A 27,481-nucleotide genomic window follows, 5' to 3' on the forward strand; every position below is an offset into this window, starting at 1 on the left:
ACATGGACCACAGTGAGAAAACGATGCCTCACTGTGGGTTTTAGTTCTTACTTTTGGTATTATTAAAATGCCAGAAGACCTGAGGGTCCTCCAGGGTTCATAGGGTAAAAGTAAATCAGATAAATAGGCTGGACTAAGACCATTAAGAGATTTATAAACCAGTAAAAGAATCTTAAAATCGATTCTGAAATGCGCAGGCCGCCAATGCAGAGACTTTAAAATAGGTGTAATATGAGCTCTCTTTCTGGTCTTTGTTGACAGACGAGCAGCTGGATTTTGTAATAATTGTAATCGATCTAATTTTTTGTTAGGTAGACCAGAAAGTAGAGCATTACAAAAGTCAGTTCTACAGGTAATAAAAGCATGCATCAATGTCTCTGTATTAGCTTGAGAGAGGAATGGTCGTACTTTGGCAATGTTCATAAGATGAGATTGTGTTTTGGTAATATTTTTAATATGGGGCTCAAAGCTAAGATCCCAATCGATGATAACTCCCAGGTTTTTAACTTGTTGACAACTGTCGCGGATGTGCGTGTCCCTCCCTGATGTTTTCCAGTATGTCTCCGCCCCTCGGGTTTGCAAGAATGTACATCACAATACAGTTCATGCACCACTTGGCATCAAAATAAAACAACACATAAAGTCATTGAGAAGGTGAAACTTTGCCTACCAAATCAGTCGGTTCATCTGTCCAGAGTGTCATGTCCCACATCAGATTCGAGCCCACATATAATTCTCAGACGTGGAAACAGTACAGGATGATAGTACAATGTGTGTTATATTAAATGAAAACAACTAAATTAGAGGAAAGGCTAATCCTACAAAATCAAACAATGTAGATATCACAAACAGGCTACAGATGTGTATCATCCAATAGATTTTCCATCCAAATTACATTACATGTCATTTAGCAGATGCTTTTGTCCAAAGCGACTTATAATAAGTGCATTCAACCTGAAGGTACTAGACATAGACCACAGGAATCAAGTAAGTACATAACTTTAAGAGCTAACTGTCATCGCTAAAGGAGTGCTATATGTTAAAGAAGAAAAGAAGAGGAAAGAATAAGAGCTTTTTTTTTTCCTAGGGCTAACTGTCCAGCACTGTACTCTACTGTAGCCTACTGTACTGTAGTGTACTGTACCCTATATACTGTATCCTAATGTATACTGTATCCTAATGTACTGCACTGTACTGTACTGTACTGCACCCAAATGTATACTGTATTCTAATGTACTGTACTGTACCCTAATGCGCTCAGAATCAAGAAATCATCATCATCAAACATCTTTATAATATATATACTGCCCTACAAAGTCTAACTGCAGTAACTACATTTTTGGTCAAAATTGAGTTATAACTAAAAATGAACTCCTTGATGTCTGTTTTATCTTGTGACAAAGTTTTTGATTTCAATTTTGATTTATTTCAGAGAAATGATTAATAAAAAAAACACGAAATCCAACTCAAAACCAAGCAGTAATTGCACTTACCACGGTCTGCTTTGGATATATATACTAATTAAAACGTAAAAATACTAGAAATTATAAGTTTATTTGAAAGGGAAATTATTATCTAGATCAGGGATGGGCAACTGGAGGCCCAGGGGCCACATAAGTAGTTATTTTTTTATTTGCTTCAAACCTTTTGTATTTCTATTTAGACTGTTATACATGCATTTGAGCATGAAATATGTTAAGTTAATGCACTGTAAACATATTTAAAATTGCAGTTTCATCATATCTAGTTAAGTGCACGGTCCTATATGTGGCCCTGTGGTAGTGTCCATGAAAAATTGTGGCCCCCTCCAGCATTTAAGTTGCCCATCCCTGATCTAGATAGTGATTGAGTAAAAAAGTGAGATAAAATTATAGTAAGACTAAAATATAACATTTCTTTATAATATTAAGTCTAAAATACAGAAATGTTTGAATACAGTTGTAAAACACTTTTAAATACACTTATAACAAAATCAATTTGAAAATGTTTATTCACTAGAAACAAAATATAAAAGATGAAAGAAGAAAACAACATTGTAGTTACTGCACTCTGTTCGTGCATCACTATTAGAACCTTTTAGAGCAAAACAAGAGTGCAGTTACTAGGGTTTTGGGGTCAAAGGTCAAATAAATCGTCATGATTTTGAGCATAATAATTACATCATCAATACATGTAGAATAAGTGTCATATCATTAAGGATAATGAATAAATTAACCCTCTATGGTACGCATTATGATGCCAGTTAGGAAAAAAATGTTTGGAGTGTTTTTTTGTCTTAAAATAGACTAAATAAATATAATCTGAGGAAATTTTATAATGGTTTTTTTGGGGGGGGGAGTTTTTGGGGTTTGTTGCCCACAGGCAACATTGTACCATAACGGTGCACAAGTAAAAAAGAGAGTTTTAAAATTAATTTTAGCATATTTCATTTAATAAACATGCATAAAAGATTCAGTAGCTTCAACAGGGTACAATACATAACATTTTTTATTTAAAAACATTATACAAGGAACTTTTTTAAATGGTTTCTTGTCTGAATGTTGCCTGTAGGAAACATTGTACCATTGAACCAACGACCCATTAAAATAAATGCTTAGTGTATGAAACTATCAAAAATGAAGGTTTACTCACCTATCAGTAGGAAAAAAAAAATGTCCAGATGGAAAGGGGACAGGAAATTTGTTTTGACGTTTTGAGTGATTTTTTTGTGGCGCAAAATGGCAAAGCTGTTTACTTTGGAAAAGTCTGCAAAATAGGGTTTCAACATGGCCTCCTGGAGATCTTGTGACAAATTGCTATTGGTTCTCTATACTCTTCCCTTTTTTTTAAAGTATTGCATCACAGCCAAAAATGGGTATGTTGCCTGGGGGCAACACCGAACCATAGGGGGTTAATTTATGATCTTCATTTAATGAAAAATGTTGGAAGATATGTGGTACCTTCTTTATGAGTTCAAGTGATAAGTCTATTGTGCAGGGCCCAATGAAAGGTTTTACCAAGCAGAGTTACAGATACAGCCTCCAGTCAAAGGCTCCCAGCTTTCACACAACGTCAGGCTACATTTTCACTGTAAACATCTACGTCAGGGGTTAGCAACCTGCGGCTCCAGAGCCTCATGAGGCTCTTTAGGCCATCTGCAGTGGCTCCATGTGACTGTGACACAAAGTTATACGAAATGAAACGGTTATATCTTTACATTTTAATGTTTCATTCTTCAATAGTGTAGGCTCAGAGCAATTTGTATTCTTCAATTGAAAAAACCAACATGGTCTCACAGGAATCCGTGAAATAGCCACGGATTCGCTTAACTCAAAATCCGTGGAATAGCCACGGAATCACTCAAATTTCTGTGAAACTGACACGGATTTCGCTACAATGCAAGTTAATGACAGTCATATCCCGTGGCTATTCCAACATACAAAGTGATCATGTATATTCACTGAGTGAATATTTAGAAAATAAAACATATATTTCTCGCTAGAAATGTGATCAAAATCCATTTTTATGCAAGTCAAAATATTGATTTTTTTCAAAAAAATGAGAGAACTGTCCGCCATGTTTTTTGTCCTGAACGCCGGCACCTTGAGTCACGTGACTTGGAACAAACCAATAGGAAAAAATATCCATGGAATAGCCACGGGATATGACTGTCATTAACTTGCATTGTAGCAAAATCCATGTCAGTTTCATGGAAATTTGAGTGATTCCGTGGCTATTTCACGGATTTTGAGTTAAGCGAATCTGTGGCTATTTCACGGATTTTGAGTTAAGCGAATCTGTGGCTATTTCACGGATTCCTGTGAGACCAGGTTTGAAAAAACATGTAGCTTATTTCCGGCAATTTAAAAAACAACAACATTTTAGTCAACTAAAATGTGCAGCAATTCAAATTTTGCCAACTTCAAGTCTAGTTTTGGGTTTCTCTCTCTAGGCTAGCTTTTGACAGTAAAAAATTGAAATTGATAGGAAAAAAAGTTAGGATATTGTTGCAAATATTAAGGAAACAATTCTCCATTGTCAGCTGTTTAACTGTTGTCCATTTTTGAATCATTTTCATGTCTTTTCGTGTCTTTGTAAGTCATTTTGTGTCTTTTTTTAAGTCATTTTGTGTCTTTTTTTGGTCTGCTTTGTTTTTACGTCTGGATGTGATGAAGAAGCCATGTTTTGGCACTTTTGGAGACTCTAGAGGGTTAAGGTGCGAGTTCCCTTGTTTGTTTTTGTTGACAGCATTCACATTTCTTCTTTTGATTCCAAACGTCCTGAGATATTTCTTGTCTTGTCCAGACTCTCATAGGCACTTGGCTCCTCACTGAATTCTGACAAAATCATATTAATAAATGCTCATAATGACCCATTAGTAATGTTGGTAGGCTAATTAGACTTAATAGGCCATTTTATTTCATTGTGAGGTTCAAAATAAGGTTTGTGGCTCCATTCCAACATTTTTTCTCTTTTTTTCGAAGACAATCTTCTATATGTAAAGGTTGCGACCCCTGATCTCCGTCTATTCATTCAATTACAGGGTGTAACCATGAGATGGCGCTTTCTCCACAAGCACAGAAACCAACAGATTGAAGTACACAGTAAATCTGATGTTTAATAGTGCATTGCAACTACTCTACTGTGACTGCATTTAGTTTAGTACAATTTTAAGATAACTGAACTTTACTTATATTAGTAGTATTTCCCTTTTTTGCTGCATCATACATCTACTACACTACATCTCATAGGCAAATATTACATACTCTTTATTAATTATATATGAAATACAGATTCAATATTCAATCAATGAACACATTGATGCATCAATAATTAGGATTTAATATAACATATTGTTATGAAATAGGCCATTCTGAATTATGAGTAGTTTATATTTTATTCTTACACTGTTGTGTTGCAACTTTTATTCCTTTAAAACATTTGACTGGCTTAATTTTAGATTTTCATTTCATAATTTGACGAATATTTCACTTTTTTTAATGTATAAAGCTTCTGCATGAATACTTTCTAAAGGTCTTTTTAACTGAAAAGACATTTTAGTATACGACTTGATTTGTCTCAATGCAAAGGAATGAGTGAAAAATAAATAAAATTGAGGGCAAGGGCTTATATTTTAAATTGCACTCTTCTATTGTGCTAAGAAGTTCCATTGCATTTTTATTTTACTGAATATGATTTTAAGGGCTTATTAAAAAAAACAACTCATTATAAAAACACCAAACTTGGATTTTCGTAATACAATGTTTCCAAGAATAAAAAGGATATTAACCAGAAAGTCATCTTTGCTATTATCTATGACAAGTAGTTGCATTATCACCACAAAATACATAATTATTGATTTCAGGCAATTATTAAGTATGTAACATGTGAATAGCACTTGATGACATGATATGGTATGATATATGATACCAATAAAATTGTTTAGAAAAGATTTTGAGGGGGATTATGAAAATAATTAAAGTGCAAAACGCCATGAAATCATTAGTTAATGGCTTACCAAGTTAATATTTTGGATAAAAAAGCATTACCTTCAGTCAGAACCAGCACATCCTTTTAGCTGCTCTGCCCTCTTGTGGCATAAAAAATGCAGCACGCCAATATATATATATATATATATATATGTGTGTGTGTGTGTGTGTGTGTGTGTGTGTGTGTGCACGCATGGTGTTACGACAGATAATATATAAGACACATAGCCCATTACAAAAAACTTAAACTACTAAAAACTAAACTAAAACTAAGCATTTTTTAAAAATAATCAACCTAGCAACCTCACTCTAAAAACTTACTCAAACTAACTGAATTTGAAAACAAAAAAACGCAACAAAATTAAACCAAAACTAATGAAAAATACAAAACTATTATAACGTTTATGTGACCAGGTTATGTGCAGCTCCTTTGCTGTATGTGTGCCATTAGTGTGTCTGTTTGTCTAATTATAAAATCTCACAACATCTCAAAGACATCTTCTTATTACAGTTATCATTTCAGGAATGCATCTTTTCAGAATATATAAAACCTTTATTCAGTTAGGTTAGATGTCAGTTTTACAGATCACAGCACTTTATTCAATTCATCTTTTAGAAAAATCAATCCCACTCTTACATTTAGTTTGTTCTATTGGTAATTGTATTAATCTGATGATGACTTTTTAAAGCACCTAATAGACATTCATACAAGTTGCATGTTGCAAAGTAGAAAAAAAGACCTTCAAAATAAAAGGTCAAAAGTTTGTCATTGCCTTGTGTTCTGATCTGATTCTCCAATTGAGATATGAAAGAAATATTATAATTATTATAAGATTATTTCTGCATGCAACCGTTTGTAGAGCACACAAAACAGCTGTCAGTCTGCAATAAACACTTTGTTGCTTATGTCAATTCAGGGGCTCCATACATTTACATATGAACCAATCCTCATTGACCTATTTTTAACTGCTATAGTCACACAGATTCCATCTGTACGAGTGTAGGAGATTCAACTTTTTTTTTTTTTGCTGCTGTCAGTCATCTAGCTCTGAAGATGTCTTTATAGATTGTTGAGCTCCAGAAGGGTTTGGTCCAACACCTGGTGCATGTCCAGGTTCTCTTCTTTGGCCTGGGCAAGTTTCTCTGGAGGAACAAACAAACAAAGGTGAGTTTCCTGTCTGAAACTGGTAGATACAGAAAAGAGGATCAAAAGAGAATAATGGAAATTGTGCTGGGGAATCACAAACCTGTTCTAACACTACACTTACAAATAAATATCATTTCCTAGAATATTATCTGAAAAACAAAATGTTACTGATACTATCCCAGGTGGCAAGTAACACGGTTATTATAACGAATACTAAGAAAAAACGAAAACTAGAATTGAAAAAACATTTGCGTTAACTGAAATAAAAATAAAAATAAAAACGAGTTTTTAAAAAAACGATAACTAACTGAAACTGTATTTTGCGGTTACAAAACTAACTAAAATTATTGTGAAAATGTCCTTCGTTTTCGTCTTTGTCAACTTTTTTCATACGTAAACCTTTTTGGTTGATATGAAATCTATTTAATCTATCTGCTTTTATGACTTAATAAACTTATTGGGGCTGAGATGGATCAGACAAAGGAAATAAAGACAACATTTATTGTGACTTTTTTTAATCTGGCACCCAACAAATACCCCATTACAAAACAACTAAAACTAACACTAAGACTAATAAAAACTAAACTAAAACCAACTATTTTCCAAAAAATAAAAACAAATTAAAATTGTGTGTGTTTGCGTGTGTGTGTGTGTGTGTGTGTGTTTGTGAATGTGTATATATGGATATATACTGTAGATATTTAAAAATTATATTATTGAAAATTATTTTACTTTGTGTTTCATATATTTTCCGTGTGATGTTGAAAAATATACAAAACACAAAGGCCATGTGCAAATCACTTTCTCTGAGGTCACAGAAGGTTGGAATTATCCAAGATGTCCCAGCAGGGAAACTGGGCTGTGGCTGTGATGTAACCTTATGTGAATGACTGGACAGATATTGATGAATCTAAACCAGTTCCAGTGCCTGTGCAGTGTTGAAAGACTGCACTGTCACTATTATTAGTCTGTTTTAATCATATATTTGAGTTTATAAACAGTATCATGTCTTAAAAAATAACACTCTGCATTGCGTCCTGCCTGTTGCAGATTCTCAACTCAACTTCATTACTTAGCATTTATACAGAGCTTTGGATTGGAAGGTAAAGGCCAACTGAGGATAATTGTACTACACTGCCCTTCAAACAGTGGCAGTTCTACACAGGGGCCTACAGGGGCCCCTGCTCCTGTGAAGAAGCCTTTGGCCCCTGCTTTGGCCCCTGTGTCAAATTAATAATAAAATGATCAAGTCATAACAATGAACAATGGAGCAATTCTAACCTTTTTTTCTTCAAACAATATCTCATTGTACACAAAAGGAACCCAGAATGTTACATTGTATAATAGTTTAACTCTATGGAGTCTTAAAGGGCTATTTTGTCCATTTTTTAATCCTTTTCATGTCTTTACGTGTCATTTTGTGTTTTTTTTTGGTCATTTGTGTCTTTTTGTGTCTTTTTTTGGTATTTTTTTTTGTCTGTTGTTGTGTCTTTTTTAGTTATTTTATGTCTTTTTTTGTCATTTTGTGTCTTTTTTGCCATTGGTGTAATTTATGTGTCTTTTTTGTGGGTTTTTTGGGGTTATTCTGTCTTCTCATTTTGTGTCTTTTTTGGTCGTTTGGCCCCTCCTTGGCCCCCACAGTAAAATTGGTCTAGAACCGCCACTGCCTACAAAGTCTAACTGCAGTAACTAGGCAAAAGGTAAAACTGAGAAAAACTGCTTTAAAGTTTTTTTGAAAACATTTTTTAACTAGCCAGCTAAATTGGTTATATGTAGATAAGTGATATGACACTTATTTCTACATGTATTGATGATGTCATTTTATGCTAAAAAATCATGATTTATTTGACCCTTGACCCCAAAAATGTAGTTACTGCATTGCTGTAAAAGGTTCTAATAGTAATGCAGTAACTACAATGTTGTTATCTTCTTTCATCTATTATATTTTGTTTTCAGTGAATAAACATTTTAAAATAGATTTTGTTATCAGTGTATTTAAAAGTGCTTAACAACTCTATTTAAAGATTTGTCTATTTTTAGACTTAATAATATAAAGAAGTGTTATATTTTAGTCTTAATATAATTTTATCTCACTTTTTTTACTTCATCACTGTCTAGATAATAATTTCCCTTTCAAATAAACTTATGATTTCTATTATTTTTATGTTTAAATTAGCATATATATCCAAAGCAGACCGTGGTTTTGAGTTGGATTTTGTGGTTTTTATGTAATTATTTCTCTGAAATAAAGCAAAATCGAAATCTTAAACTTTGTCACAAGATAAAACAAACATCAAGGAGGTCATTTTTAGCTATAACTCTTTTTTTTTTTTCTTGTTTTTTTTTTTTTTTTTTACCAAAAATGTACTGCAGTTAGGCTTTGTAGGGCAGCATAGACTAGAAGTGTTAGGTGATAGTGATAGATGCTCCAAAGGAAACATAAATATATTATATGTAAACGACAGTCACGCCTTAACTTACATTAGAACTCAATTTGTTCCAAATTGATTCACTTTTGCTTTTCGTCATTGTAAAAGTAATTCATTAAATAAGTATTTAGTGTAAAATGTCTGCCCTTAGCTTGCTGAGCAGAGAGAGTGTGTGTGTTTTTCTCCATGCTGCGTGAATGCTCAGTATCCATCACTGTTTTTTTTTTTAAAAATAAGTAAAGACTCTTTTCTTCAATTTGAGGTTTTCTTCCGCTAAAGATTCTTCTACAATGGGTACATTTGACAAATTGATGGGAAAAAAATGATGAAAACATGCATACACACTGCAAAAACTGAAATCTAAGTCAGATGAAATATCTTCGATCAAGGGAATAAATGCTTATTTTTTGTCTGAAAAGATATTTCTTCTTAGTCAGCATCTTTTATGTTCGACTGTTTCACTTGTTTTAAGTGTTTTGGTCCTTAATTATCTAAATCAGATATTACAGCTTGTTACTGAGATTTTATGACCTATACTGAGTAAATACATGCTGGAAACTAGAATATCAAAAGTTACAAAGCTGTTTCAGCAACACTTACAAGTATAAAACTGCTATTTCAAAGTAATAATTTCTTATATCAAGCATAACTAAGAAATCATAACTGACATAATTTGACCTCTTCACATACTTAAAACAAGCAGCCAGATGGAATCAATTGTTTTATTATCAATGAAACAATAGAAGTGTGTATTGTTGTGTAGTATGTATGTAATTAACTAGTACATTGGCACATAGCTGTAAACTGACACTTATATGATATGAACTGATATTTAAACATTTAACATGAAACATTTAACAACAACAATAAAAAAATAAAATCACTTTTTATTAGTTAGAATACACTAATTCAAAGGTATTTTTGGGTTCGTTAAGATTAGATTTTTTACTTGTTTTGGAAAGTCTTGAGAAGACAAATTTTCTTGTTCTATTGGCAGATAATTTTGCTATTTTTAAGCAAAATACACCTAATTTTTGTACTTTTTTTCTTCTTTTTGAGAAGTGGCTTTTTGCAGTTTGGTGTGCTTCAAAGTGGTGTTTTTTTTATTCATACACTGCTCATTAATGCTAAATAGAAGAAGTAAACAAAAGAGAAAGAGGACAAGACTGCAAGGAGACAGAAAAGTCAAGAAAGCTTTAATACATTTATTGGGGGGGGGGTCAATAAACTCAGTGAACCTGCAGACACACAGCAGTGACTGGGTGAGCAATAACTTAAAGACTAGTGCCGTGTAACATAGAGACAGGGGAGGTGGATTTCTAGACTCTTGTAGCCCCTGATACCACTGTGGAATGGAACAAAACAACAGCAAGCAGGCAGAGAAGACTTCCGACGGGAAGGAGGAGGAAAGAGGAAATGAGAGAGCAGCTACAGTGTAGTCATGTCGTTGAGAGCCAGGTCCAGCTCCTCACTGAGAGCCTTGCCCTTCAGCTTCTGAGCATACACTTCATCTGGAGGAGGACACACACACACACACACACACACAGACAGACAGACGAGGGACAGAGCAGGTGATGTATAGGATGGAAACAGAATGAGGAAAGGGCAAGGAAACAGAAAGGAAAAGTACAAAACAATTAATCCAAACTGCTAAAATCCTCAAACTTAGATGATGTTGACATGCTCTCTGAATACACACCAGACAGATCCTTGAGATCATCAAATAAAGGTCTCCTCACCCAGAATAAACACTAAAGGAGCTCATGGTGCCTTCAGCCATTCTGGTCCTACTCTCTGGAATTCTTTACCACATGAACTCAGGTCTGTTACAACAGTGTCTTCCTTTAAAAGCAGACTAAAAAACATCTTCTTTCTCAAGCTTTTAGTTAGGTAAAGGGGAAAAGGCTCTTTTAACCTGTTGATGCCCAACATATAAACACCTTCTAATGCACAACATGGGTCAAAATGACCTGCATTCATTTCCCATATTATTATTTATGTTATTTAATGCTGCTGTGTGTTTGAATTTTTTTTTTTTAAATTACAACAGATCATTATATCCATTTTTCCTTTCATATGTTATGAAGAAAAATAGTTTTTGTATTATTACATCAAGTTTACACACATGGGTCAACAATGACCTTGTGCATTAGAAGCGTAGTGATACAAAAAGTGATACACTAAATTAACAATTTGAGTATATGTGTAACTATGTCTGTCTTATTTTTAATGTTTAACTTTAAGAGTTGTTAGAACCACCAGGTTACATTGGAAAATCACATATTTTAACATGAGACTTATTAGAGCCACCAAATAATAATATCCACTGGAAAAACACCAATTTAACAAAATAGGATAGTTAATATTTGTGTCTTCTTTGTCAGGTTTTAAATGGTGAGTGGTGAATTGGTGACAACATATAAACACCTTCTAATGCACAACATGGGTCAAAAAGGGCCTTGTGCATTAGAAGCGTAGTGATACAAAAAGGGTTTTATTCAAAAAGTAAGAAAACAAAAAATTAGGATGTATGATGATCAAAAACAAGTTATTTTAGGGAAACCTGCAATACTGAATGATGAAATTAATTTATTGCAAAGATGTAGAATATAAAAACTTAGTCGGGTCACTTTAGACCAGACCGGCCCGTTGGCTGACCTGGTCCGGCCCGCATGAGGTTACCCAGACATTAGAAATCAATACAACCGCAGTGCTTTTATTTTGAAGGTGGTTTACGTATCCACCTGCAAAGACTCGACTCTTTACTGATAGTTCACAAGATTAATTTAAAATCGTAGCTCCATGAACATAAAAGTAAGATATTCCTTGGTCACCTTGTGAATCCACCGTAAGAGCTAACAAATATTAGCATTAGCACTAAACAAGCACTTTTACTATAGTTAAGACAACAAATATAGCCACTAATATATGATAGAAGAAAATAAACTTTAACAAACTTTGTATCCTGTCAGCCATTATAGAAGCCTTTTAGATACTTTATATCAACTTCATATGAATTACGAAGCACTTGTTGTTATTTACCGTTTGTTTTTATTTTTTTTACCGTTCTACCTGTTATATCCTGTCACTACCTTTCAAAATAAAAGCACCCGTTTCACGCTGGACGGCGCCTTTTCAAAATAAAAGCATCACAATATTGTAAAACACCTAGAAAATTTACAAACATGAAAAAACAAGCTCTATAATACAAATATACCGATAGGAACCTTGCTAAAGGTCATTTACAGTTATAAATGTTAAAGTGATATAGTGATTGGAGTATTTACTACTTTTTACTGCTATATTTGATTTATTACCACATTAACAGTCTTATCATAACATGTATTCTTATCAGTAGCAGCTCAAACCCAGATAATTTACTGTATTTTATAAAGCGATTACATTAATATTGAGCAGAATTTAGTTCAGAGTTTTGGTCCGGCCCCCGCAACCTTCGTGGTATTGGTCATGAAGCCCCTTGGGGAAATTAATTGCCCACCCCTTCTTTAGACCCATGTTGTGCATCAAAGGGTTAAAAGCCGTACTATTGTTGTTTCTTTTAACAATGATAATACCACTACCTCTTACCCTACTCTGTTGCTGTCTGCTGTATTATATGTTTTTATGTATGTCACATTATTTTATGGTTTATTTGATCTGTTTTGTATATAATGTTAATGCAATGTTTAGTGTAGGTATATTGTATATTTCTGTCATGTATGATTTTTACTTTAAGCACATTGAGTTTACACCTGCCGTATGAAATGTGCTATATAAATAAATTTGACTTGACTTGAAATGAGCAGAGTGACTGGTGTTAATGTCATGGCATCAGCTGGCTACTGCAGATCACTGAGCACAAGCACCAGCAGATCTCTACAGACCACCTCCCAATGTATATCATGTATAGACCAGGCACAGAGCACAGGGGGGGATGCATACCTTCCAAATCATCGATGGTCTTCTCCAGCTTGGCCACAGACCTCTCTGCAAACTCTGCACGGGTCTCAGCCTTTGACACAGCACAACATGTGTCAATACACAGTCTGACACACAACACAAACAGCAACACTGTAACAGAAATGTGAGTGAAGAAATCTTACCTCTTTCAGTTTGTCAGTGAGAACTTTGATTTCTTCTTCGTATTTGTCCTCCTTTTGTGAGTACTAAAAACCAAACAAAACAGGTATTAACAAGACAAAAAGTAACTTTAAGGAGCGACTTAATTTATGGATGATAAGTACACTACTTTTCTGTATTTCTTTGGAAGATCAATTGAATTTACTGAAGAAAGGTAAGGTGGATAATTATACATAGATGGGTGTGAAACACAAAATGGAGCAGTAAAATGTGAAGATAGCTGTTCTGCCCTACAAAGTCTAACTGCAGTAACTACATTTTTGGTCAAAATTGAGTTATAACTAAAAATGAACTCCTTGATGTCTGTTTTATCTTGTGACAAAGTTTTAGATTTTAGAATTTTGTTTTATTTCACAGAAATAATTATACAAAAAATGCAGTAACTATAAAATCCAACTTGCACTATAATAATTGATTAAATGTAATTGCTCTTACTGTGGTCTAATTTGGATATATATACTAATTTAAACATAAAAATAATAGAAATTATAAGTTTATTTGAAAGGGAAATTATTATCTAGATAGTGATGAAGTCAAAAAGTGAGATAAAATTATATTAAGATGAAAATATATTACTTTATTTCTTTATAATATTAAGTCTAAAATACGCAGATCTTTGAATAGAGTTGTTAAACACTTTTAAATACACTTATAATAAAATCAATTTGAAAATGTATGGGGATAATAAATATTGTATCCAATGCAATATAAAAAAACTGATTCTAAAGCTGATTTAACTGATACACCAAGTATCAATATTAAATCTTAATGCAAACAGAGATGGAAGGTGGAAATGTTTTGGCTCATGCCATATAAATCAACATGAGCCAAAATGTTTCATTGTCAGAGACTGACAATAAAAAACTGATGCATATATCTATGACTTGAATGGAATGAAAGTATGTGAGAACCACAGAGTAGGACTACTTATGACTTTATTCTGAATATGATCGTTTAAAGCCTTAATTTAAATTTAAGGTTTAAAGACGTTCTGTCTGGTCAAATGCAGAACCTGAAACAAAAGGACCTCCCTCCTCTCAACTCTTCATTTCAGTTTCACTTTCTCATGTGTCAGCGTCTCTTCAGAAGGCTAACAAGGATTGTATGTGTGTTGTTAAATGGACATAGGTTCCTATCATTTTGTGTGCCTGGATTTTGAAATGAAATGTCTTTTTGTTTGTTTTCTCTCACTGGCCGGTCTTTTGGCTAAAAGCCCCTCAGTTCCTACTATACCTTCTCAGCCTGGGCTTCCAGTGACTTCAAGTTGTTGGTGACATTTTTCAACTCTTCCTCAAGGTCACCTGATTTACTGAGCAAGGTAAAAGAGAAGAGAAGCAAAAGAAGAGAAAGTAGTGATTTGGAAGGTAGGAAAGCAGAAGAGCTCAGGCCCTGATACTGTTTGAAGGACCACTCCAAAACTGTTCTGTCCGTCTCCCTCAGAGACAGAAGATGCATATCTGTCATCGAGCTGCTGTTTTACAGCTGATGTCAGTTAGACAGGGAAGGAGGGTTTTATCAAAATGTAGTTTGGGTGGTAGATTACAGCAAAAACTAAGGTATAGATTAATCACAAATGTTATTTTTCCAGTAAGTTTCATGCGTTGGACCAAACCAATGCTAGTTGCATCTCTTAATACTTTCTGACTTCCCTACTCTCAAGCTCACTGGTTCCTTCTGAAAAAAAAAAAAATTAACAATGGGATCAGTAATTTCCTCAAACAGTTGGCCATTGTTTTTTAAGTCCCCCTCCAGACATGTTTTAAATGGCCTGGGCATACCTGTCAAGTTTTAGATTTGAAAATAAGGGAAATTTTCCTGCACGAGCAGTCCCACCACCCCAACCAAGCTCCAGTATCCCTTACATTATAAGACAGGTGTACAAGAAAGCTACAATCACCACTTGTCAACCACTTATAAACTACAATTGGCTTTATGCACAGCTGCACCACTTCCTGAACTTCAACCAGCTCCTTTGTTTCCTGTCTGCCATTATTGGACAAACTGATTCATCCGGGTGTGTCTGACCTCAGCTGTCATAACAACAATAATCAGACACACCCGTTCATCGGTGTGTGAATGAATTCCCAATGGTGGCAGGTGGCACCAGTGTGCCCTGGTAGCCTTGGCCACCAGTATGAATGTGTGTGTGAACGGGTGAATGAGCGTAGTGTGTGGTGTAAAGCACTCCGAGGCAGATTTGAACCCGGGTCACCCTCTCATGAGGACTGGGCATCTACCAGGTGTGCCACAGGAGATGCACCATGTTCATTATTTATACAGTGTATGCTTGTCACTCATCTGACATCACACACTAAACTCGCAACAGCTGCCACCTACAGTACCTGTAGTAGCTACTGCGGGTGGCAGTTATTGCGAGGCTAGTGACAGAGCTCAGATTGGGAATGTTTGTGTATTTTTTCCTCTGCCTGGGCCCGGTTAAAATATACAGTCTATGGTTAAAATACGGGTGATTTACGGGGAAATACTAATATGGGAGGACAGCGGGAAAGAAAGGTAAAATACAGGACTTTCCCGGCCAAAATGGGATACTTGACAGGTATGGGCCTGGGCCCAGTGCTCAACATAGGTTAACCGGAGAGAGAGCAGTGCGATCTGCAGATGGCAGCAACAGTTTCAGCGCCTGAGCCCTGTACTACGAAGTGAGTTCAACATATATCTTGTTGTGATCTGGTTTCACTAAGCCTAACAGCCCCAGTCATGGATAAGAGGCATCATGAAGGTGGTTATCAACTTTCTCAGTTAACCCTTTCCTCTTCAGGCTCTGTGCGCGTTCACAGAAATGGGCGCTGGGAGCGTCATTTGACTCAACTACCAGGAAAAAAATGATGATGATGATGAAATGATTTGAATTATTATTATTATTTTTTTGGCATTTTTCATGCTTTATTGAAAGTGATAGATAGAAAGGGGGAGACAGAGGGGAGGACATGCGTCAAAGGGACCTCAGGCCGGATTCGAACCCGCGTCTGCCGCAGCAAGGACTGATTTGAATTATTATTACAGCTAAAAGCAATATGGCTGCTCTAAATAAGCCACGCGATTAATTTTGTCAGAAAATAACAAATGTGAATTCATGAATTAATATATTTACACAGCACTATATAATAATAATAATAATAATAATGCAACAATGTTACTATGTGTTTTTGCTCTCTGTACTGGAAGCTTCAGTTTTCTCTTATAGCTTTTGATTGCCTTGTCAAAGTAGTGACGTTCCTATTCTAGTTTGTCAGGAACTGTAGGGAGGAGCACAGACATCTCCTCCTCGACTAGAGGAATGTAAAAGCACCTCTCTAGTGACAAACTTTGCACAGATACAAGGCAGTTGAGTCAATGTCATATTTTAGAGGATAAACATAAGAAGCAACAAAACATCTCTGAGTGGAGTGGGATTTTAACAAACATTAGTCAATTTTCATTTCAATTTCAATTTTTTTTTTGATTGGCAACAACACGAGGCAGGTGGATGTGGCTCAGTTGGTAGAGCGGGTTGCCCACTGATTGGAGGGTTGGTGGTTTGATCCCTGACCATGGCAGCTACATGTCGAAGGATCCTTGAGCAAGATACTGAACCCCAAATTGCTCCCGATGCTGCGTTCATCGGTGTGTGAATGAATTCCCAATGGTGGCAGGTGGCACCAGTGTGCCCTGGTAGCCTCTGCCACCAGTATGAATGTGTGTGTGAACGGGTGAATGAGCGCAGTCTGTAGTGTAAAGCGATTTGAGTGGTCGCAAATCGACTAGAAAAACACTATATAAGTGCAGGTCCAACACAGTAAACATGTTTAGAACGTTCTAAGGCTGAACTTATTTTTATTATTACAAATGTCAATGAGGTTTCTTATGTCCGGAAAAGAGCATCTATATTTTCATTACCAGTTAATATTCTCCCAAGAAGCCACAATAACTGAACATTAATGATGCCTGTTGGGGACTATGTAACCACAACTACCTCGGTTTGATTCCAACTGAGGATCCTTGTTGCATGTCGAATCTCCCTCTCTTACTTTCATACACACAATTATTTAACTTAAACTTAATTTTTTCCTCCATTTCTGATAACCTAACATATGCCCTTCAGTCAATGTGTTGTTGGTTTTGGTCTTTCAAAGGACTTGTTAACCCTTTATCAGGCGACAAACTATATTTGGTAACTTCAGTGGATATCAGAATGGATTTCTTCCAGCTAATCAGCACCGATGAGGCTACATCACAGTTGGTGACACCATGACATCTGACCAATCAGTATGATAATAATATAATTAGAAAAAAAATCTGCAAGAAACAGTCGTACAAACAGAGTTATTCTTCAGTGACTTGTACCAGGAGAACTTGACTATGACGCCATATTAGGGCCAAGTATGAATAAAAATAATAGTAATATTTCAAGAAAAAAGTTGCAAATTCACTAGATTAAAGTGGCAAATCTACAAGAAAAAAGTTGCAGATTTAAGAGATTTAAAGTAGCAAATCTGTGCAAAAAAAGTGAGAAAAAAGGGAAAAAAAAGCAACTTTCAACACTTTAAATCTCATAAATCTGCACATTTTTTTCTCCTAGATTTGCAACTTTAATCTCATAAACTTTTTCCTCAAAATATTACCCCCCTCCCCTGGGTCCGTATGTTTGTTTTTTTTACACATTCTGACAGTATGTAATATCCTCCAATAATCTCTAGGGTTGAAATTTGGAATTTGCAACTATTTCAATGAGTGCCCTATTAAGGGTTAAGGAGAAAAACAATACAAAATATCAGTGGACTTATCCTTCTGGTACTGTTCGAAGGACATGCATGAGGCCAAGTGCAGGTAGACAGAGAATAGACAGGGCTTGAGTGGCTGCAGGTCAAAGGAGCAGAAGGTAGAAGGTCAGAATTAGGACTTGGTAAAGTTTGTACGAAAGTACCTCATCCTCTCCGCACATCATGGACTTCAAATTCTGGTCCATTAGTCTGAGCTCCTCCTCCAGCTCCCTCACTCGCCTGAAGGGGTTAGTCCAGGAGGTCGGGGGTGAGGGGGAACAGTGGGCGGGGCAGCCATAAAACAACAACAAACAACAACAAGTCCCATACAGGCAGTGGTGGTGTATTCAGTCATGCATTACTTAAAAAAACACACACCCAGGTCTGATTAGTGTATTCACACATAGCTACATGATAATAGAGTACAACACTTTGCACTAGTGCTGAAACAATGATAAATTAGTTGGTCAACAGATCATAAATCACTTGCTATCAAACAATTGGTTAATCATTTAGGTGATTTAAAAAGAAAAATGCCAAATGTGAATACAAGTTTCTCCAAAGTGAGGATCCACTGGTGTTAACCTTTCTAAAACATCGTGAACTGAGTGTCTTGGGTTTTGTACAGTTTGTCCAATAAAATAAGGTATCTGACTCTTGGAACTTGGGATTGGCATTTTTCAGAATTATCTGACATTTTGAAGCCCAAAGATAAATCAATTTATTAAAAAAGTAGGTAACACTTTACAATAACCAACTAAATAATGTTTATAGATGCTTTATAAACCAATTATTAACCATTTTCAAAGTGCTACACATATTTAATTTTTAAATGTTTTCAACCAATTTCTTAAAGGTTTATGAATAATTTCAAAATCATTAACATACTTAATATGGTGTTAAAAATGTTAAAATGAGTGCAACTAAAACTATTAATAAACTATCCATTATAATTGAATAGTTTTTTAATGGTAAAGCAACCATAAACTTACATTAATATACCATCTATTAGGCATTTATAAATTACTTAGTTAGTTAAACATTAATAAATTATGTATTTACCATTCTAAATGGCCTACATACGGTTTATAAATGATGATTCAACATTAATAAACTATCCGTTTACCATTTATAAATGATGGTTATTGTAAAGTGTCACCAAAAAGTATTAATATATTAATCAAAAACAGTCATTGTACCTTTTGAGTCCATGCACCACTTATATTGTAGTTAGAACTGTGAATATAAACACTTATTATAAGATTATATTATTGTTAAATTTTAAAAAAAAAGTATCAATGGTGAGTGAATGTGGAAAGATCACATGCTGCCAAAGTAGTGACTACTTGAGCTCTACTACGGCAACATGAATAATGAAGAGTGGCTCTAGTTGCAGTGTGAGTTTTCATGGTGCAGGTGTTGACTTACGCCTCAGCCACCTCAGCGCGCTCCTCTGAACGCTCCAGGTCACCCTCCAGGATCACCAGTTTGCGGGCAACCTGAACACATCCAGCACACAGTCAATCCTCCAAACCAATACTGCTATTCTCTTTTCTTACTTCATACTGTGTTCCACTTCTGGACTACATAGTGTACATACACTGCAAAAAAAGCCAACTTGTATGTTTTGCCCAAAACAGTGATTTAAGTTGCTAAAACTTGGAAATATAAATTATTGACATTTAGGGCAATAATGTAAGTTAGTCCTACTTACGAAGATTTTACGAAGATTGTGGCATTCATGAATTTTTTTCTTATCCAGGATTTTTCTCAGGTAAGAACAAATCCTACGAAGAGGAGTACTCTTAAGCACATTTCAGTGCTGACATGTTGGCATGGTTGTGTTGTCTTCTTTTGTTAAGTTCAATAAAATACATTACAGTGAAATTTCCGTCATATTTATGTATTTATTTATGTATTTATTTTCATATTTATGTATTCATATTTATTGTATTTATTTATGTATGTTTTTTTTTTTCATTTTTCATTTTAATTAAATTAAATGTGCCAACGCTTTAACATGAATCAAGTAAATTGGAAATTATGCTGTCCATTAGTGATATATGATAGTGAGACCTGATTTATGGGTGGCATTTCTCCACGACCTACAAAACAAGGGGCTTCATATGTGATTTAAAAAATAAAAAAATAAAATCAAGCTAAGGTTGCAACCCCTCAGTCCAATACTAAAGACATATTTTGAGCTTACACACTATGGTAAACTCCTGCCTATATATATATATATGTATATATATATATATATATATATATAGACATATAGATATATAGATATATAGATATATTTTATAAGGTATTATTCCAGAAAATAAATTGTTTGTGTTGTTGCAACCCGCACTAAGGCTGCTAAATATAATTTTCTTCCTCCAAGTGATCTCCTGCAGCAGAACTTCTAGTTCTGAACTGCTAAAGTTTTTTTTCTTTTTACCTGTGCTCCAACAGATTTACGCTTTATTTTGCTTTAGGCATTCTGTTGCTGTTTCCTCTGTGTGGCGTCTACACACGGCCCTGCAGTCCTTTTTATGGGTCCTTTTATGGGCATTAATGGGCGGTTACCTATGCTAATCCTATGTTAATTAGACTCACCTGGCACGCCCGCTCTATTTACGAGGAGATGGCATTCATCAGTTTAAGAACACGGCTGCGAGCAATTCAGCGGCTTAAGAACACGTTGATGAATCTGACGTAGGGTCTTCTTAGAAATCTTCTTAAGAAGGACTTAAGAAAGAATCTAAGAAGATTCTTAAGAAGATATTGGTGAATGAGGCCCAATAATTCCCCACCTCTTCATATTTGCGGTCGGCCTCCTCAGCGATGTGTTTGGCCTCCTTCAGCTGCATCTCCTGGATCTCCATTTTCTCCTCGTCTTTTGATGCTCTGTTCTCTATGACCTTCATCCCTCTGAACGACAAAGGGAGCAGATAGTCAGAAACAACAGCCAAACTGAGGCTAACTGTAACAATAAAGTCATGAATGTTTGGAGAGTAACTTTTACACATAACAACGTATAATGTCTTTGACTGACGCAGACGACCACAACTCTGATGATGTTGAAATACAACCTCCAGATGATCCGTGTAATAATTACTTTGTGGTTATATGATTCAACACTAATCAAATTCTTTATTCATTTGTGTTATGACAGCTTCAACCTACTCAGTGTTGATTGAACTGACTCTGAAAAGAGTAGTGTTCGATGAAGCAAGTGTACCAAATAAGCCAGGCTTCTTTCAGTTAGCCTGACCTATTATAAACTCACTTCATGGAACGGGTCCCTTCCAGTTTTGGAACCAAAAACTTTCAGTTTCCCATCTCAGGGTTAGACATCTCAGGGTTCAGGGTTAGACTAGAGTGTTTTAAACCGGTTTCTGGCATACATGACCACTTTAGGGCTGTTTCCACTACCGGGCAATACCCGGAATGAGGCGGGTCTCACTCGCCGAAATGCCCCTAATTTGAATACGAGCAGTCCGGAGCCGGCTTTTGTCGGGACACTTTTTGTCCCTGATGAAGAGCAGGGTCTTTTTTCTCCCCTGAAAACAGCCTGGTTACTGAATGGATAGATCGCTAAGCAGGATGTGACTTAGTACTCTACAGACAACAACACACGCCATTTGTAAAAGCCGGCTATATGCTATATTTAGCAACTTTTCAGACCCCCTTAGTGACTATTTTTCAAGTAAGTGACTGAAGACAAATCCAGCGACTCCTTCTTACTCTTCTTAACGAGACGCTAACGAGCTGGAGGCCGGCTTGTTAAGAAGAGCCGCCGTTAGCTACAGTTAGCTACAGTTAGCTCTGTAGCAGTACAGTGTGTATGTGCTGCTGCTACAGGAGGTGTTCACTTAGCAATCTCTGTTTGTTTACAACAAGCACCAGACACTCAAAATTAGTGATGCCGTTAATTCACAATCACTATGTTTATGATCAGCGGAGACTCTGTGCATAATTAGCCATGCTGCTTTCAGCTGCTGACTTTGAGCACAGTTAGTGACGGTGAAAACCATACGTCACCTCCAGAGTCTCTAAATCCCTCTGGGGGCTAACTTGTAGTGGAGACACGCAGAGTGAGCTGACTTTTGAGAGGGTGTGGCCTGAGACTTTCCTGGTGAACACTCCCCCCCCCCCCAGTGGAAACACGCCTTTTGACCACTTGGTAATCCAGACTTGAGTCAATCAAGCCCAAAGAATAGTAAAATCATAAGCATGCCATTTGTTCCAGTCAACCCCTCCACATAATGGGTATGCATTGATGTTGCTTTTTCATATAATAGCACAACCTCAACACAACCAGCTGGTGTCAGGGGAGAGCTGTGATGCCAGGAAATGATCTTGTTGGTTTTCACAGATAGTAATGCTATTGTCAAACGTGGACACTGTCAATGGAACAAGTTTGATAACAGCAAGGAAGTTCAGCCTGACACGGACTGGGACAGTCCAAAATGACTTATTGAATAAAGGCAGGAATACTGACCAGGAAACTAACTGAAACACAAACTGAATATGGTTCAGTCATTTTATCACATGAAGCTCTTCACCTCTCGCTCTCATCTGCAGCTTTCTCAGCTTCTTCCAGCTTCTGCAGAGCAGTAGCCAGTCTCTCCTGAGCACGGTCCAACTCCTCCTCAACCAGCTGGATACGCCTGTTTAGAGATGCCACTTCTGCCTCAGCCTGAGTGCGTACACACACACACACACACACACACACACACAAGTCAAGTAAAATTATAGTCGGCATGACAATGATGTGTATATGGCAAGGACCTATCAAACGGCAGACAGAAATAATCGATATATATATAGCTGGAAAACAAATATTCCAACCTTAAAACACAACCAACAATTTCATTTTTATTTGATCTTCATATAACTCTTGAAGCGTCCAAACAATACATAGTATGGCTATATTCATACAGTAGACCTTTAAGGTAATTTCACATTCAGTAATCTGAGTGTTCTTATTAGTTTTTTTGGTGCAGCTACTATATGACAGCATTCTAGGTCACCCTCCAGGAGATTATATCCATAATGTAATAACTGGGACACTGAGACAGACTACAAAGTCTAACTGCAGTACATTTTTGGTCAAAATTGAGTTATAACTAAAAATGAACTCCTTGATGTCTGTTTTATCTTGTGACAAAGTTTTACATTTCAATTTTGCTTTATTTCAGATAAATAATAATGTAAAAATTGCTGTGAATACAAAATCCAACTGAAAAACAAAGAAGACCACAGTGAGTTCACTTTGACTGTGATACAGTGTAGCCTTGTATTTCTTCATCGTGTTGAATAATGAAGACAAGAATAATATAAATTATAAGTTTATAAGTTAGATAAAATTATATTAAGACTAAAATATAACATTACTTTATAACATGAAGTCTAAAACACACACGTCTTTGAATAGAGTTGTTAAACACTTTTAAAACATGTTTTTTTAGCATAAAAATGACATCATCAATACATGTAGAAATAAGTGTCATAATATGACTTACCTAACTATAACACATTTGGCAGGGCAGTTAAAAAAACTTTAAAGCAGTTTTTCTCAGTTTTTTCCTTTGCATATACTGCAATTAGACTTTGTAGGGCAGTGTAGTCTTTTGGGACCATTTGTTTAAGAGCAAGAACCAACAAAGGCTCAGTCCAGGAGCATCAGAGACCTCATGATGATATTATTGAAGAAAAATACTGTAACATTTTACCTCACAGTAGGTCAAGAACAAACCATTAAAGACATTTAGTTTGAACCTTTCGATTGGAGTGTTACTCAGTATTTGTATAGTTGAGTGTTTAGAACGTTGACTGCCTTGTGCCCCTGCAGAGCACCGTTAGGTTGAGTGTCAGAGAGACCAGGTGAAGAGGACCTGGAGGTGTTAGAGTTACCCTCTGTCGGGCCTGCCTCTCCATGTCCGCCTCGCCCTGCAGCATCTCGGCTCGGTCCTCCGCCTCGTACGCGACCTGCTGCAGGTTCTGTATTTTCCTTCTCACCGCGTCCATAGATGCTAAAGTCGCCATGCTCTCTCTCTACCCGCTTCTCCCAGCTGTTGTGCTGTTTCCGTGACAACGGCATCAAAAGTCGGCATCAACGGGGAGATTTTTCCGGTTACAATTTCAAAATAAAACGATTATCGTTAAGCATTGTTTTTCAACCTCGGAAAATCATTAGGCTAGCTGATGCTAATGATTTTTGAGCATAAATATTAAACTGAAATCATGTCAAGTTGAATCAATAACATATAAATAACTTGTAATGCAGCTATTTTTAATAAAGATAACTGCTCAGATGCTGCTCACTGTAAAGGGCATCTGACTTATCCAGTAAATAATATAATATAATATAATATAATATAATATAATATAATATAATACAATATATCTCCTGTGAGGCTGAGATGTTCATGTAGGAGTAAAAGCTACCTCCAGCAGCAGACTCACTGTAAGCAGTGGAAGCATAAACAAATTCAGGCATTGCTTAAATTCTTTTCCATCTTTGGTAACAACACAGTAACACCACACACAGGAAGGTCCTACTGCTAAGGACAAATAAAGTGAGTCCTTACTCTCCCGTGCTCTGTTATTTTGCACTATAATTGGTCATAAATGCTATGACTCATAACTCTTGGAAACCAACATAAATGTCATAACACAGATTACTGGCCTTTCAGCCTGTTGCACCAGTTAAGTTCTGTCTTAAGTTAGGGTGTAAAGTCCACAACAAATGCTATGCTGTAACTGGTTGGTTTGATACTAAGGTTGTGTCCATGTTTGGTTTCACAGCCGAAGTTCCTCTGGCAAAAGTCCAAACTAACCAAAATACCATCTTAGAAAATTATGTTTCTACTTGTTGTCGTCAGTGAAGAACTTCAGGCAATAATAAGGATGCTAGCAGCTAAAACAGCTCATGTTAACTCTATGGAGTTTTGGGCTATTTTGTCCATTTTTTAATCATTTTCATACACCACTTAAAACATGTTTAAATGCCATGTTGGTATATTTTTTTCAGCGCAAACTCACCTATATGACCTAATAATAATTGATTTGTTATTCTGACTTACTGGATCAACATTTTGAACCAAAGAAAAACCAACATAAATATGATCTTGTGATTGTGTGTGATCCTGTCATCCAACTCTGGTTTTTATTCTAGTGGGACTGTTTTTCTAGTGGGACTGCTGCTGGTGTCCTGTCAGGTGGCTGGAAACATTGTCACCTATTTTTTAACCCACCTGTTACATGTGTTTTAACAAATAAATGTAACCTTTGTAGCCTTTGTTTGCCACGGTGCTTTTTTTCAATAATCCAAAATTCCACTATCTATTCCTAGGGTTGGCCTACAGAAATATGTCATCCCTGCAGCACTCTAAACAAGGAGAATACAGGTTTAGGTTACTTAATAGTACTAGTATTCTGCCCTATAAAGTCTAACTGTAGTAACTATTCAAAGGGTAAAACTAAGAAAAAGTGCTCTAAAGTGTTTTAATGGTTTTTTTTTAACTGGCCAGCCAAATGGTCTCGAGGTAGGTAGGTGATATGACACTTATTTCTACATGTATTGATGATGTCATTTTTATGCTCAAAAATCATGATAGTTTATTTGACCTATATATATATATATATATATAGTAATGCATAAACAGCAACAATGTAGTTGTCTTCCTTCAGCTTTCAAATTTTTGTTTTCAGTGAATAAACATTCTCAAATTGATTTTGTTATCAGTGTATTTAAATGTGTTTAACAACTCTTTTCAAAGATTTGTGTATTTTAGACTTAATATTAATATTAAAGTAATGGTATATTTCAGTCTTAATATAATTGTATTCCCCTTTTTTACTTAATCACTATCTAGATAATACTTTCCCAATCAAATAAACGTATAATTTGTATTATTCTTGTCTTTATCACAGTCAAAGTTAAGTTACTGTGGTCTGCTTTGGTTTTGAGTTGGATTTTGTAGTTACTGCAATTTTTATATCATTATTTATATCACTATCTATCTATCTATCTATCTATCTATCTATCTATCTATCTATCTATCTATCTATCTATCTATTTCACTGAAATAGAGCAAAATTGAAGTCTAAAACTTTGTCACAAGATAAAACAGACAGGGCAGTATACTTTGGCATACTTACAGTACAGTAGCATTTGTTTACTACAAGACTTTATTTATTATTCTTTTTTCTTTTTTTTTTTTTTGTAAAGCACTTTGTGTTACATTTCTATGTATGAAAAGCGCTATATAAATAAAGTTTGATTTGATTTGATTTTGTTTTAGTGCACCATGTGAACTTATCCAGAAGGTTAGTTCAAGGGGCTCCACATGAATGTCTAAGGAGCAGAGGCCAAGAGTGCTAAGCAAGGACTCAAGAAACCAAATCCTCTGTGCCAAGCTCCCTAGATTGGTTAGGATAGATGGCATCGGCCTCAAGGTGCTGACAAGCTTTATGATATGTTGGTAGAATCCGATACTTGACACGACAGATTTAAGACCATCTCTGCTGATGCTGTCAGCGGTGAGACAGCTACTCAGCAGCAGTTTTCAACTGGAACTAATGATGACAGTTTGAAGATATAGAGCAACCAGGTTTAAACTGTGCTCCTGAAGGTCAACAGGAAATGGTTATGATTATTGGATATGAGATGTGGGAGTTTGAAGGTTGACTGACTGCAACAAACTGGTCAGTGCATGTTTAAAACACAGAAGGAGCTTTATAGCACAATAATGTCCCTGATGGTCTAAACTTACAACTGGGCACTAATTCAAGTTAAACAACCTGGTACTACCAGTTCCAAAAAAGTTGAGACATTGTCTAAAACATCATTGGTAATGGTAAATGTTAAAATAATGTCTCACATAAATATTCAAATACAAGGACATGTTCAAACTGATAAACTTTTTGTTTGCTGTGGAATCAGGGGTGTGCTTTTTACAGCACCTAAAGGAAACCACTTGATATATGCAACACTTAAAACAATTATTTTAAAATCATGGTTTCATAGTCATTTATTTTATTCTAAACTTGAAATCATTTTTATTGGAAGGGAGTGTAACAGTCACCCTTTTGAATGTAAATAAAAACATTGGTAACACTTTACAATAACACACTAAGTGATGTTTATAGATGGTTTATAAACCAATTATTAACAATTTACAAAGTGCTATACATATTTAATCTTTAAATGTTTTCAACCAATTTCTTAAAGGTATATGAATCATTTCCAAATCATTAACATACTTAATATGGTGTTAAAAATGTTATAATGAGTGCAGCTAAAACCATTAATAAACTATTAATTATAATGTAATTGTTTGTTAATGGTAAATTAACTATAAACTGACATTAATATACCATCCATCTAATAATTTATAAATTATTTAGTTAGTTAAACTAAATAAATTATGTATTTACCATTCCAAATGGCCTATATACGGTTTATAAATGATGATTAAACATTAATCTGTTTACCATTTATAAATGATGGTTATTGTAAAGTGTAACCAAAACATTTTT

The 27,481-nt window shown here is 35.4% G+C and overlaps 1 protein-coding gene across 8 annotated transcripts in view; it reads right to left on the minus strand.

The window, feature by feature from the left end:
* Positions 1–6,000: 6,000 nt before the first annotated feature.
* tpm2 (tropomyosin 2 (beta)) overlaps positions 6,001–27,481 on the minus strand; it is a 32,914-nt gene continuing 11,433 nt past the window's right edge. Inside the window, exons 1-8 of one of the 8 annotated variants that reach the window (XM_059357607.1) lie at positions 23,852–24,073; positions 22,501–22,634; positions 20,746–20,863; positions 19,373–19,443; positions 14,418–14,493; positions 13,148–13,210; positions 12,987–13,056; positions 6,001–6,611 (exon numbers count right to left, since the gene is read on the minus strand). In XM_059357607.1, the coding sequence (XP_059213590.1) occupies positions 6,529–6,611; positions 12,987–13,056; positions 13,148–13,210; positions 14,418–14,493; positions 19,373–19,443; positions 20,746–20,863; positions 22,501–22,634; positions 23,852–23,983 (747 nt within the window). In that variant the 5' untranslated portion in view covers positions 23,984–24,073 and the 3' untranslated portion in view covers positions 6,001–6,528. Of the gene's footprint in view, positions 6,612–10,260; positions 10,556–12,986; positions 13,057–13,147; positions 13,211–14,417; positions 14,494–18,108; positions 18,185–19,372; positions 19,444–20,745; positions 20,864–22,500; positions 22,635–23,851; positions 24,074–27,481 lie in introns of those variants that run through there. The other 7 variants (XM_059357608.1, XM_059357610.1, XM_059357609.1 and 4 more) reach the window with 7 other exon arrangements.

This window comes from Centropristis striata, chromosome 19 (genome assembly GCF_030273125.1).
Source record: "Centropristis striata isolate RG_2023a ecotype Rhode Island chromosome 19, C.striata_1.0, whole genome shotgun sequence".
Lineage (NCBI taxonomy): Eukaryota > Metazoa > Chordata > Actinopteri > Perciformes > Serranidae > Centropristis > Centropristis striata.